General features: G+C 41.0%; 1 protein-coding gene and 1 long non-coding RNA gene across 4 annotated transcripts in view; one reads left to right on the top strand and one right to left on the bottom strand.

The window, feature by feature from the left end:
• Positions 1–12,445, bottom strand: part of LOC120402368 — a 70,989-nt gene extending 58,544 nt beyond the window's left edge. Inside the window, exon 1 of the long non-coding RNA XR_005597191.1 lies at positions 12,365–12,445. This is a non-coding gene — a long non-coding RNA (uncharacterized LOC120402368). The remainder of the gene's footprint in view (positions 1–12,364) is intronic.
• UST (uronyl 2-sulfotransferase) overlaps positions 1–13,693 on the top strand; it is a 276,031-nt gene extending 262,338 nt beyond the window's left edge. Inside the window, exons 8-9 of one of the 3 annotated variants that reach the window (XM_039532953.1) lie at positions 10,660–10,939; positions 11,151–13,693. In XM_039532953.1, coding sequence (XP_039388887.1) covers positions 10,660–10,939; positions 11,151–11,295 — 425 coding nt within the window. In that variant the 3' untranslated portion in view covers positions 11,296–13,693. Of the gene's footprint in view, positions 1–10,659 lie in introns of all 3 variants that reach the window. The other 2 variants (XM_039532954.1, XM_039532955.1) reach the window with 2 other exon arrangements.
• Positions 13,694–15,408: the final 1,715 nt, after the last annotated feature.

Genomic DNA, 15,408 nt, shown 5'->3' with positions numbered 1-15,408 from the left:
AGCTTTGCTGCCATACAATTAACTTTTTTTTTGTCATTCTCATTACATTACCCACCAAAAATCTTGTTTTAGGAGAACATTGATCATTTGAGTGGCATATCAAATAAGGGCCCTTCTAGATTGGTATATTACTACTAACCATAATGACATACATATATTTCCATTAAATGAAGCTGTGGAGAAATAAGTATTCACGGTAGTTCAGCTCCACATGGTTGAACGTTGGGCCCTTCCTGTATAGCTGGGGAAATTAATTTATTGTATCTCTGACAACCACCTCTAATGTCCTGGGACCGACACAGCTACAATTACACTGCATAAAACAATGGAAGATATTGAATTTAGCCATCTGAAATGGAAGCTCCACAACATAAAGAAGAAGGAAGTAAAACTTAACAGCAACGTCTACTTCCTGAGAAAATGCAAGAAACAAAACATCATCCCCAGAAGTCTCACCATCTATAACCCTCTGACTCCTACATACAACTCCAAATATGCTGAACAACTCTGCAGACGGACTTCAGAAAAACTGAGGAACCATTTACTGCACCTCACATACTCCAAAAGGGACCACCTCAAACAAGACATCATCACATACTTCCCCACACTGGAGGAAAATAATCCCGGAAAGTTACCTGCGAATCATGCAAGAAATCCAAAACAATTATCCAAAAAACCTGATGACAGTCATTCAATACAAAAACAAAAAGTGGAACCAACTACTCCACAATCCACAAAATACGACCTCCAGGAGAAACCATGGCACTAGCACCCACCACATGGACACTACATAACACCCAAACATCGTCAGTTTATCAGGACTACCCCTCACTGGAGCTGAATTATCTGTACTCTCTAAGAGACTGGATCTCTGTCTCACCACAGAACCTGATACCATCCTAACATGTGGAGAGCTAAGAGAATTCTTCTATCATCTCCACCTCAGAGAATTCTTTCACAATAATGACACCACTCACAATTACCACTTCTCCACTAACAATCATAAGAAAAAAAAATCATCTAACTTGAAACCACAGAATGGATGAAACTACGCTCTTGATTGTTACATTGATTGCTTCAGGAAAAAAATGACTGCAAAATCCTTAACAAACATATCCACCATAATCACTCCACCGCTGAGAGGACAGCCAAACAGTCCCTGAAATCTAACCACCAGTTAGTGATCAAACCAACAAACAAAGGGACACCATTGTAGTCCTCAACTATGATGACTTCATTAGCAAGTTCAACCAACAACTCTGACACCACCTACTAAAAAGAGCTCAAAGAAGATACCACATCACAATTTACCCAGGAATTTAAGGACATCATCAAATCCTTCCCCAAACAATTCCAAGAGAATCTCTTCAAACTCACCTCCCCCCACCCGCCAAACTCACCCAGGGACCTTCTACATGCTTACCAAGGTATACAAACAGGGGAACTCAGGCAGACCCATCATATCTGTCCACAGCATTCTTACTGAAGGAATATCAGGACTCACAGAAACCATCCTGAAACCACTCATACAAAGGGCCAGCTTCCTCCAGGACACTAGTGACTTCCTCCACAAAGTCCGTAACATTGTCAGTCTTCCTCAGAATGCCATCCTGACCACTATGGATGTCACTTCCCTGTACACTAGTATCCCTCACAATGACAGCATAGCTGCCTACCTGAAATATTTACAAGACAATGTACAACCCTCAGGTATCCACCCCAAACATGTCGCCAAACTCCACCATTTCATCCTCACCCATAACTGTTTTACATTTGACAACAAACACTTTGTCCAAACCATGGGAACATAAATGGGTACTAGGATGGCTCTCCAAAATGGACCACCTTGAAGAAGAATTTCTTGGGAAATGCAACACAAAACATATAATATACCTGAGATACATCGATGATATTTTCATCCTCTGGACAGACATCTTAAACTCCCTCATAGATCTATACCACAACTTCAACAACCACTATTCATCCATTAAACTCTCTCTGGAACATTCCCACACCAATAACTTTTTCCTGGACACCACAATCAACTTCAACAATGGAACCAAACAGACATCCATATACAAGAAATCCATGAATCACCACACCTACCTTCATAAATCCAGACACACCCAGAATTCTGTTTTCTATAGCCAGGCACTCAGATACCACAGAATATGCTCCCAGGAGAAAATCCAGGATATACACCTTAACACACTCAAAACCACCTTCACCAAACTAAGACACTCCACAGAAAAGTAGATTGCTTCATGGAATAGACCACCCAAATACCCCCAGGAGAACCTGCTTCAATACAGAATAACCCCACACACAGCACATCCCTACTTGTCACCTACCACTCCATACTGGAACCCATATGGGGTATCATCAAGCAACTACAACCCATACTCGTTGGGGAAATCTTTCCTGAACCCTGACTTCTGGAATACAAACAACCTTCCAGCCTCTCCCAGCTCATCATCAGAAGCAAACTCCCCACAGACCAGGATGCACCGATTCAAAGCGTCACCAAGACCCTGCCAGAACAACAAATGTAAAACCCGCAGCCATATCTCCACAGCTACCATGATCAACACCCCACACAATACACCTTTCAAGATGCATAGATTCTACACATGCCTATGACAACATGTGGGTTACCTCATCCAGTGCACTAAATGCCCCAGTAACAACTATGTGGGTGAAACCAGAAAAATCACTACTGTCTCCAATGAACTCTTTCAGGAAAATGGTAAAAGACAAAAATACCCTGTGATGCTGTATGATTAAAGATGACCCTTTGTATCATGGTTGCTACCACTGTTATACAATTGCAACAAATCTTGTGCAAAGTATGTCATGTAAGATGTCAGTGGAAAAGTTATGATTTACTAAGTATAATTATCCTGTTTATATGCATGTATCATCTTTGTATCTGAAGTTATGACTATTGGCTAGGTACTTGCATCTTAAACCTGTGATGTATTCCTGGGTGACACACCCCAGGATAAGATTTACATCAGGCCTAGACAGCTATGTGTTGATAGCCTATGCAGGACACTCCACTCTCACAATGGGGCCATTGAAGAAACTCATCTTGTCCAGATAGCGCTTCCTGAGGATGCATCAGATGGCGCTTCCTGAGGATGCATCAGACAGCAAGGAGCCAATGGCCACTCCCTGTGATTCAGCAAAACATGTAAGGGCATGCCATATGCTCATGTGACCCTGAACTCCAACTTGGCCAATAACTCTCCACAGACAGGTGCTGTGGGCTTTGCTTGGGATGGTAAATTTCCATGCACATGGCAAAGGATATAAAAGACCTCTTAGGGTAGGTCTATACTTATCTGCCGGGTCGACGCGTAGCGTTCGACTTCTTGGAGTTCGAACTATCGCGTCTAATCTAGACGCGATAGTTCGAACTCTGAACGCGCTCCCGTCGACTCCGGAACTCCACCACCGCGAACAGCGGTGGCGGAGTCGATGGGGGAGCTGCAGACTTCGATCCCGCGGCGTCTGGACGGGTGAGTACTTCGAACTAAGGTAGTTCGACTTCAGCTACGCTATTCGCGTAGCTGAAGTCGCGTACCCTAGTTCAACCCCCCACCCTCGTGTAGACCAGGCCTTAGACATCTCCATGTTGCCTCTTTCCTGATATAATTCTCTGGAGCGTGGATTTACAACCAAAAAGAGGGATCTGAGGGCCATACAATCTTTTGGAAGTTACCAGAGAGACTTTTCAAGCCAGCAGTCTATACCAGTGGTTTTCAAACTGCAGGTTGCGACCCAGTACTGGGTCACGGAATGTAAGGCACTGGGTCGTGGCAGCTCTGGTAGCACCACCGACCAGGCCATTCAAAGTCCTATCGGTGGTGCTGCCCAGCTAAGGCAGGCTAGTCTCTACCTGTTCTGACACTGTGCTTTGCCCTGGAAGTGACCAGCAGCAGGTCTGGATCTTAGGTGGGGGGGGTCATGGGGCTCCACATGCTGCCCCCGCCCTGAGCACCAGCTCCGCACTGCCATTGGCTGGGGGAGCGGTGCCTGCAGGCAAGAGCCACACGGAGCTGCTTGTGCGCCTCCACCTAGGAGCCGGAACTGCTGCTGGCCACTTCAAGGGCGCAGCATGGTCTGCGGTGCCAGGACAGGCAGGAAGCCTGCCTTAGTGCCCCCGCTGCGCTGCTGACTGGGAGCCGCCTGAGGTAAGCCTGTGCCTCAACCCACTGCCCCAGCCCTGAGCCCCCGCTAAACCCAGAGCCCCCTCCTACACCCCAAACCCCTTATCTCTGGCCTCACCCCAGAGCCCTGACCCCCTCCCGCACTTCTGCCCCAGTCCAGAGTCCCCTCCTGCACCCTGAACTCCTCATTCCCAATCCTCTGCCCCAGCCCTGAGCCCCTTTCACACTCCAAACCCCTCATCCCCAGCTCCATTGGGTTGCAGGCATCAACAATCAACTGGGTCGCCAGAAAAAAAAAGTTTGAAATCCACTGATCTATACCATCACTGCTACAAACCTGATATACGGACTTTGCAACCACTTGTATGTGTATGGTCCATTAACCATTTATAACTCTTCTTTTATTAATAAAGCTTTAGGTAGGTGACTAAGGATGGGCTGCCAGTGTGATATTTGGGTAAGATCTGAGATTCATATTGACCTGAGGGGTCTGTGTCTGATCCTTGGCATTAGAAAGACCCTCACATGTGGTGACATGGGTTTTCAGGAACCTCTCACTACATTAGATTGGGTTGGCTGGACGGGAGCCAAGGGCTGGAATGCTTAAAGTGGACCGTGTTGGGCTTCTTGTTAACCAGTGCGGTACTGCAGAAGCTCTTTTGTTACTAGTTTGGTGAATCTAATTATAGAATAAACCACCAGTTTTTGTGGATTGTCTGCCCTGCTTCTTGCAGGCACCTGGTCATACACCCTAACACTTCACAAAGTGATCACTCAGTATCTGACCTGTTAGTCCTCATCTCAAAGGAAACCTGCACAACACTTTGAAAAGACAAGCCTGGTAGTTTAAATTCATAACTCTGCTAGACCCTAAAAATCATGGACTGAACAGACACACTGGATTTATGCCTTATTACAACAATCTGTAAACCACCGATCCCCCCAGTATTATGACTGCAGAGGTGTTAACAGGCCACTCTACCTTGAATGGATCCTTGAAATATGTGCTGATTACTTATGCTAAACAATTTGTGCCACCTTGCATTTAGCTGTGATGCTCAGAGTACCTTTCCCAGACCTTAAGAAGAGCTCTGTGTAACTCAAAAGCTTCTCTCTTTCACCAGCAGAAGTTGGTCCAATAAAAGATATGACCTCACTCACCTTATTTGTCTAACCATCGTATTCACGCAGTTTCAGGGCAGCAGAGCCTGGTGTGGGGTTTTCCATTATCAGCAATAAACTGGCTGACATGCAGGTATATGCTGTTGCACCACTCTGTCATTCTAAAGCTCCAGCTTCGACCAGGGAGCTCCTAGAATTCCATCTCCACTCACCTGTGGCCCCATCCTGAAAGATGCTGAGAACTCTCAATTCCTCATGATTTCGTTTAGAATTGAGAGTGCTTGGGATTAGGCCCCTGAATCATCTAATCTGAAAATATTAGATCATTTGAGAAGGCTGAGTGATTTACTAACTTCTCCATTTAGTAGAGAATGTCTTTATCCTTATTTTGATTTAATATGGCAGTCCAAAATTTTTCACGCAAGGGACGTATGAAATTGATATCTGAAATGTAGGAAACTAACTGCTTTATTGCATTAAGGAACACAGTTTTGTTTGTTTGTTTGTTTGTTTTTTGTTGGGTTTTTTTTGCCATGGTAAATACTTGTCACCAAGTTACCCAAAATGTATTTAATTTTTTTCATCCATATTTGCATTTCAGTTTCTTTGCATCTTGGTTGTGTTAATGCAAGACCGGCTGTGACTACTGCAAGACGTTTAGGTCACTGTACAGTATATTCTTTTTAGTACGTTAATGGAATGCCAAAAAAAAAACAGAGAAAAAAAAATAACCCTAGAAAGCAAATGGTGTAGTTTGTTGATCTCCATATGGTGAATTGTCTCAAAGGTCATAAAAGGTGGGGTGAGGAACCCTGTCCTCTGGTGGAGCAGCTGGATTTACATCACATTTCCAGATTGTTTATTTTGGCATGCAGCCAGATCTGCATAATTTTTCTATTATGCTTGATTGATGGATTAAGGGGAGGTGGTAAGGGTGACTTCAAGGAGTGGCACTGTAATTTTCTTTTTATTTGTATTAAAGGGCTTTTTAAGAGAGTTGAAGATTATAAACTAGTCTAACTAAAATTTAAGTGCAAAACAAGGTGACGGTCAGTTGCATTATCAAAACTTCGCTTAGCTCGAAGCCAGGAAGGCAGGCCCACTTTGATCATAGCCCTGGCCTGCACTTTTGCCCAAACAGCAGATATACTTTTGTATTTTTACAGGCAGTTTGTTATTACTAATTAACAGCAGTTACTGTGAGGCAAACTGACAAAAGCCAAGAAATCTAAAATGCTCCTGAACAATCAAAAATAACCACAATGGGCTTGAGGTTGCCCTCCCACAGAAGAACTCACTGGAGAGGAAAATCACATCTGGAGACTGCAAGAAAAGCCTCCTCCCTCGTCTGCAAGGGCAAAGGGGAAGGGTGGTATGCGTTTGCAGCTTCTCAAAGCAGAAAGTGGGGGAGGCAGGCTGGAACTCAAGGATCTGTGTGGTAAGCAAAGGACAACTGCACACAGCTAAGAATCCAGTCTATGCTGCCTGCAGGCCTCTCCTCCCCAGTAGCAGCCCAGCTCCTTTAGCATTGCTGCCATTGGCAGAATTCCTTGTGACTGAACACAGGCCCTTCTCTCTACTGGAGCTAGCAACCACAGAGGGGAATGGGTGCTGCTAGAAGTAGAGATTTCCCAGTGGGGTCCCAGAGAGACCGTGTACAGAGAATAGCCGTTTCCAGTTCTTGCCCAGTGCCCCCACATCCCTCCTCCTGCCTCTAATCTGTGTCCTGTTTTGGAGGAGCTCCTAGTCAAATGGTCACACAAGGGAGCATGCAGTGAAGGCACAGATCTCCCTTTCTTTTCCTTCCTCTCGTCCCCCTCCCCCACCCCACACCAAATTATGCTTTTCTCTGGTCTCTCAGAACTGGAGAGGAACAGCAGGCTCAGTAATTGCTAAGCAGGAGTAAGGGGAAAATATTTCCCTTAAACTTTTTTTTTTAATCTACCACCAAATACATGCTAGACACTGTGCAAACAAATATGAGGACAAGGTCCTTGCCCTGAACATTTGCAATCTAACTAGAATATTACCAAAATAAACATAGCTTTGGCTTTGAAGGCTCTTTCTGTTTTTAAGTAAGAAAACCTGGATTGTAGCTGTAAAGTGTATTATCTAAGGCTTGCACTCACATAGCTGTTGTTCTATGCTTCCAGTCATCTGCATTTTCACAGGCATCATTTTATTTATTCTGTTTTGCTGCGTGCGTATCTTTACGTAATGAACACTCTTATTGGGCCCTCTAGGTAGACTCAATATTTTTTCCCAAAATAAATATCTTGTGGCTTTTATAGCTGGTTAAAAATATTACTGTGTTCCCTAAAAATCATTGTAGATCATTCCTGTTGGGTGAATATGTAGCTGTTGGAGTCCACAGAGTTGTTTCACTGTTCCTCCTAGAAACTCTGCCTTTGGAGCTATTCATTTATCCTATAAACATAAATGTAAATAATTCTTCAGCCATGTATATATGGGCCCCGATCCTGTGAAGCACTTAAGCATATGCATAGATTTGTTCACATTAACAGCTCCACAGACTTCAATGGGACAGCTCACCTGAGCAAAATTATGCGCGTTGGTGCTATGTGGGATTGGAACCTTTCTTTGTAAACTACAATGGCTTCCTTTGGATGGAATACTGTATAGACCAAAAGTAGCTTTCTAGTTATATTAAACCATGGTGTTGAGCTGTCCATGGTAGTCTTGCCTCAACATGCTGGTGTGTTGTGTTTTGTTACTTCTTTGCCCAAGAAGAGGCAGCTACCAATAAATCTTCCCTAGTGGGCAATTTAATTTAACTAGCCCCTCCAGTGCCATAAAATCTCTCTTCTCTATACTCCACTGCTGTGTCCTCTTGGATCTGTCCAAGCCTGTAGTGATAACTGCAGGCACAGTAAAGTGGATACTCCAACAGCAATATCAAGGCCCCCTCTGTTGTGACAGTTAGTGACTAAAGTTGTGTGGAATATTTGGATTTCTTACTGGCAATTGGGAGGAACAAAGGATAATCACTTCAGGGAAGGAATGAGCAGCAGAAACAGAGAAATTATCCAAGATCAAAGATCCTGTTTTCATGCAAATATTAGTAGTAAAGGATGAGGTAACAAAGTATAAAGAACTGAACAGATAAAAATTAGTTCAGTTGTTTTTAAAATGGTTGTATTCTGGTGCCCCTCAACTAATAATTTATGTATCAAGAAGTTTGTGAAGGATAAGTGCTTCTTTGTAGACTAGCAGAGTAAAGGGTTGGGTGTGTGTGAAAGAGAGAGAGAGGTCACATGGTTTTGCTTCAGTGGTTTTTCTTAGCACCAAAGGCAAAATATTCCAGTAGACCTTTTAGATAATGGCAGCCTGGTACAATCAAGATCTGCTATAACACAGAGATAAGTTTAATGACAAAGAAGACAAACTCAGAGAAGAATAAGATTCTCAAATTTTTCTTCCTGTTGGGTTTGTTGATTTGTGAATAGACATACTTAATACTTTCAGGTCAATCTGAAGATGTTGGGCTCTAATAAATCACCTGAAGATGTTGAGAGACCATGGTGATGTATGTGGTATAAAGGAATGTATAAACAAGCCTTTCTCTTTATTTCAAGGAAACTTGCCAAGCGATATAGGATATACAATACCTCCTTTGTCCTTGCTCTAACTAAAGGTATCCATCACTCAGAATCTCTGTCACCATTGTCTTGTAGCACTGTCTTTAGACCGCGGTGACAAAGTCTGGTGGAACAACTATCTCATCTTGCTGTTTCATCTCTTATTTCATATCAGTGTTATCTAATATTTTGAGATCGAAGTATCAGTGGTAGGACCAAAATCCATGAATCCCCTTTTCTTAGCTCTCCAGCCTGAACCTTTCAATGCAACTCTCAATCTTTTTTTATAACATATAGCCTTCATTTTAGATCCAAATTTATATGTCCCACATAATGTACTGTTGTTTCCCTTTCTGTCACTGTAAATCGTGAATATCGTACACTCTGCATTGGGAAAATTGTCGGGAAATATGATTAGTTATAGAGATGAATTCCTCACCACTTTACATTTCCATCTCCACTTTTGCTAAAGAAAAATGCGGACATTAGGGAGGTTTCACAGTTAGAAGGTTAGTACTTCATAGTAAGTGGCTTTTGATCTGTACTGTATTTATGGCACTCTGAGCAGTTCCCTCCTCCTCTTTGGCTTGTGACTGCTCTATCCAAAAGAGGAAGAAAATGTTGGGGATGCTCAATATTATCTCTTGGTCTTATGTTTCCATCTAGTGGAAAACTGGGAAACCACAAAAGTAAACATGCCTTTCTTCTGACCTGGCTAGCTCTTGCATTTGTTTTTCTCCGACATTAAAATAAAACTAATTATTGAGAGAGAAAATACAGCTATATGCTTTTGTTAAGTGATCAATTTTATTAGGCATTGAGTTGTTTTGTGTGAACTTATCACTTGTGAAAGGCATCAGATGGATGGAATCCTATAGACTCAGGACTGGGCAAGATTCTTCAGACAGTCCAGTCAATGCACCTTAATTAACCATGGAGGGACCACCATTAGGGTGAGAAGTCCCCATGCATAGCCAATCCTTGATATGTCTGCTAAGGCTTTCCACTGGGCACTAGACTGTAACTCACCAAACTCATTTCACAAAGGCAAGCAAACAATCATCAGGTGGGAACAGCTGTTGATCAGTACTAGCATGCTGGATTCAGACAGGTAACGCATGGGTTTGTGGCACTATATCTCATTACCAATTCCCCCTCCCCCAACTGTCTGTCTAGATTAGAACAAGAAGAAAACACAAAGTATTTGGTACGTTTTTTAATTACTAGACCTCACTATTTTGGGGAACATTTTCCCCAATAGCTAATGTTTACAGCGGACAAAGAAAGTACATTAAATATTACATTGGAGACAATGGCTCCATTGAGGTCTAATAAATATTGGCTATTTAACCTTCCAACTACTTGAGAAAAGTTTTCCCAAGCTAGGTGTGATTATGTATTTGTGTACACTTAAATTATGCTCATTCATTTGTATGATCCTAGTTTACTCATGTAAGTGTGGCCAATTAGGAGCCTAGCTTGCCATATGCTGGCTAAAATACAAGATTAGTGCAAGCATCATTAGATAAGTGCATTCATAGAATAGCCATGTTCAAATGTACATATGCAAATGTGCATGTGTAATTTTGAAAGTCTGGTCCGCTATACTTTGTCCTTCCTTAAAAGTTTAATATTACAAATTACTACAGAAAAAGGGCTGGAGACATTTTTTTAATCAATAATACAGTAGAACAGTGCCTTAGGTCTAAAGAAGAATGTGATTTTTGGTTCTGTTGATCAGATCCCAATCTTTTTTTCTTTTACAGAACATAGGAAACTTGGAAATCTGACTGTGACCGTGAAAAAGACCGTCCCTTCTCCAGAAGCTATACAGATCCTCTACCAGCGCATGAGATATGAATATGAGTTCTACTACTATGTCAAAGAGCAGTTCCACCTGCTAAAGCGCAAATTCGGACTTAAGTCTCATAGCAGCGAACCACCTCCCAAGCCAGAATTCTTTATTCCTTCTCCCTTGGAAACTGAAGAACCGATAGATGATGAGGAGCAAGATGATGAAAAGTGGTTAGAAGATATCTATAAAAGGTGATGCAAGCACCGAGCTCTCCTCTGGTTACCCCTCCAGCTTCCTCAATATTTTTTTTATTAATTAAAAAAAAATATTCCTTAAGGGACTGAGTTAATGCGCAGCAGCATTTAAAACAAAAAAAAGTTCCCACACGTTGGGGCAATTGAGAGACACCCGGTTTTGCGGGTTATATTTGTTTAATTTTATTATATTTTTCTTGACTCATAGGATCCTTTATATGACAGATTTTAAGATGGAACCATCTGTCATCTCATCACAAAATAACTTTTGCACAGTAAAATGCTGCTTTACACATGCACCCATTTGGAAAACAACATATATTAGACATCATTTACCAAGTAACTTTCATTAAGGAAGTTTTAATACCATGCCCGTTACTGTGGCATTGAACATCTGACACCATTTATAAGCTAGTAGGGTTACCGCTGGAGTGTAGTAACAACATCTGAATAGCAAGCAAATATAAAGGGTTATATGATCCAGAGCCATTGTTACAACACGTAAGGTTCAAACTGTATTGGACTCAAAACAGAGTAGAAAGTCTCCCCTGGGGGGCTCCCAGTGAGAGGAGTACAATCTACACTTCAAGCAGATTATATCAGGTGAAATAAAACAGGTTAAAGAACCCAGTTAACTAGAAGGGTTCACAGAGTCAAAATGGAAAAAATTATCAGTGAAGTTGAATGATAGAGATGAACAGGTAGATGGAAGGCCAAAGGGACAGTATTGCGTGGTCTTGGGATTTTGCTTCTGCAGTTGAGAATGTTGCTCTTAGGCCCTGGAGGAAGAGGTGTGGTGCATAGTTTTTATTTTAAAGAAAAAAATTATACTATTGTCATTCCTACCATGAGACACAGACCCAAAATTATACGTAGAAGTTATTCATGCAAGAAACTCTTTCCGTTAGTACGAACAACATTTCTATAACCTCAGTTCTGAGAGTCTTCATATCTCATCCAAATAATTAACAGAATTAGGGTGAAATACAGGTGAGGACACCAAATTTGGGTGGCAGTGAAGTAAACGTGATTTTAAAATGAGGGATGTTTTTTGTAATAAGAGACATTGACAGGTATGACTGACATCTTACATACTGCATAATGATAAAATAAAACAACAACAAAAAATCAATGTAGCATAAAAAACCCACATTCAATGGTATATTGGTATGAATGACACTGAAAGTTTAAGTATTGTTATCAGGAAACACTAAAAGGTGGAGTGAATGGGACTGGGTGATGAAATGGGGACAGTTCCATTTAAGGTATCCCCAGGATTTCTGGTACAGTTTTATGACATTTAGGTCTAGAATTTAACTTGGACAACATGCCCATACCAGCCAGTAAGTATCTAGTTTGCACTTCTAAACAGACTACTCCAGTCTTGGGTCCATGCACATAGGAATAAGCAGAGCTACTTACTTGTTTGCTCCCTCCCTGGAGCCAAGTGAGTGAGGGATGGGTGGAGTCTTGGCTTTGCATGCACACTCGCTCATCAGTATGGCGTGAGCAGGAGTAAACTACTAACGCATAGACCAAGGAAGAAGTGCAGGAGGAATTGTGACTCCAAGGGGTGTCTCTACATCACAATGCCTCCCTACATCACTTCTGCGGTGGTACAATATGTGCACCACACCTTGCCCGGGGCTGTGCCTATATTCACAATTTAATACTTGCTAGATTTCTTCTAGGCCAGTGGTTTTCAACCTTTTTCCATTTGAGGACCCCTAAAAAATTTCAAATGGAGGTGCAAACCCCTTTGGAAATCTTAGACATAGTCTGCAAACTTCCAGGGGTCTGCAGACCACAGGTTGAAAATTGCTGTTCTAGGCAATTTTGGCTGGTCTCTTTGGGTAATTGCTTCAGGGGAGTTTCACTGTCGATGTATAGTCTGCAAAATGGACCTTCATTTGGAAGTAAAAAGCAAAAGTTATTTTGTGATTGAGGTACGTGTACAGGCCCAAGCTATGAAGTGCTTTCCAGAGGCTTCCTCTTCCATGAGCCTACAGGGAGCCAAAATATATGGTGGACCATCTTGATCATCTAACTGGTCTTCATTATACTCATCCGCAGAGAACAGAAGTAAAGAAGCATAACTGTGTTAAGACATGATAATTTGAAGAAAATATTACAGGGGGGAATTTTATTCTCACTCCTTACATCCCAGTTGTGTGGTACCAATGCACTACTGTGAAGGAAGGCATTAAAGAAAGCTGCAAGTGTCATAGATAACAATTAACATAGTCACTAAAATATGAATCTACTGCATTGTATATTTTAAGTGGTTTCTATGAAATTACATTGAAAGAGTAATGATTAGTTTACACACTGTGGAATTGTTATATTTTGGAAAGACAATTAATATTCTCATCTTTTTAAAAACAAATTCTGTCTGAGTCCTTTCACAAGTGTCATAGCAGAATAATCAGTCACTTAACTCATTCACCCTTCCTGCAAATTCACTTCTGCTTACTGTAGACATTTCAGTCTATTTTTATCTTAATTTAATGATATCTTCAACCCTGATTACTTTATAACCTAAACACACAAACTGATACGTGATTTATTCTCTGGGTTTTAATGTTGTATTTTTCCTAACAATTGACCTAGCCTCTTCTCCCTGAATGGTAACTTCATGAATGTGTTTGGTACATAAACGTCTACAATTCCTGGCCCAACAGTCCCTTTGTCTGTCATGAAATGTTTTATATTTTACTTTAATGTTTAAAAAGTACATTTTAAGCTGGTTAATCTTTGACTTATTTATTATAACTTTCCAGCACATTCCAAATTCTAAGTTGCTCAGGAAGGAGTTGATTTAAATTGTTTTATTTTGGTCTCATGGATTTTTTAATTTTTTTTAACAAAAATCACTGTTATAAAGCTTTAGCCCACTACAGCTTTGCAGTAAGTGCCGTATGTGTACTCGTAAATCTGGGGGTGAGGGGTATAAGGGGGGGCAGGTGTGTACTTGATGAAAATAAGAAAACATATCTGTACATTAGCTTAGCTTTAAATGAAAGGAATCTTTGTTTGGTATGAAATATTCTTTAACTTATTCACTACCCTGTCTGAGATTCTGAAATATAAAAAACCCGTGTGGGAGGGTTGGGGGAGGTTTTGTTTATTGGGATGTTTTTGTTTTTAACTCCAGTGATGTTTGAAAATACAGCCTGTGCTGTTCTACTCTGCCTTGCCATATCCTGTTTGGTTCCTTCTCATCATAGCCTGTTTGGTTACCCAAGTTTTCCTTATCTGGATGTAATGCCAATGGATGGCACTTCATCTGGAATCTCATCCTCTGGAGCTTTGTTTTATACAGCATAATTTATTATCTAAAAGGCCATACTGCAACAGTATTCAGGCAGGTTGTTCCTGGGTGTTTATTCTACATCTTGAATTGCCTTGAGGTACAAGGCCAAAGACTCAGTTATTTTAACCACCTGATAAGTGCCATAAATATCCAGAGATGCACTGCCTGGTGTGCTTTATTGCTGTGAAGTGGAACTTATTTTTATGTACAAAGGGAAAGAGCTTAGATCCATACACTGCATTTTACTAGATATTATAGACATAGGTAAGATTATATTTGATACCCTGGCTAAAAAGCTCCAATTGTTTCCAGAGTCTAAAGCCATTTTAAAATGTAAAAGAATCACCAGTGGCAGTGCTGTCATACTAAACAGAAAATAAACCATTGTTATAGTGCAACATTCTAGAGAAAAAATTAACTTTAGTTATAAATTTCAAGTGATAGTGATGAATGGTGCATGTTTGTTACTGTTTCTCTTCCATGTGCATGGCTGCATCAGAACATCTAAAATGCATGAAGAGAAGGAGTAGCTCAAGATAACTGAACATGTATAAAATGAATGGAACATTTGGAGTATTTCAATTTGTTTTAAGTTCTTCGTCCCTGGTCTTTGTGATGAATTGCTTTGGTTTTGTTGTATAGTTTGATGATCAGTGCCATAAAAACGTTAAAGGGAATGATAAAATTCAACCATTGGTGAATAAATATTCAGGTTCTAGTTGCTAAAAGCCATTGAAGTCTGACTCCTATCAGTATTTATTACAGTAAAATTAGTTTTTAAAGGTAGGGCACACTATTTGTACTGATAGGGGAAACCAGTTTGAATGGCATTTTGTACACTCACACCAAAAAAAAAATCTATTGTCCACCAAAATGTAATTTAAAAACAAGAAGTTTAAATCCTATACAAAATAAAGCCCTGTCATTCACAACTAAGGTTGAATGGTGCTTTGTGTTTTTTCCTTAACTTAAAAAAAACAACCCTGCAGTAATCCATATTAATAGCCCCAGCTCTGCAGTAGCATTACTGTAAGCTGGAGTGTTTAGGATCATTGCACTATAATACCATAGCACTTTCTTTTTTTTTTTAAAGGAATCAGTGCACAGATGTCCACTGAAAATAATGCAGCATCCTGTGTGCACAAGCACATAA

Source organism: Mauremys reevesii, linkage group 3 (assembly GCF_016161935.1).
Source record: "Mauremys reevesii isolate NIE-2019 linkage group 3, ASM1616193v1, whole genome shotgun sequence".
In the NCBI taxonomy this organism is placed as follows: Eukaryota; Metazoa; Chordata; order Testudines; family Geoemydidae; genus Mauremys; species Mauremys reevesii.
Note: the sequence above shows the minus strand (reverse complement) of the source record. Positions and strands in the feature narration are given on the sequence as shown.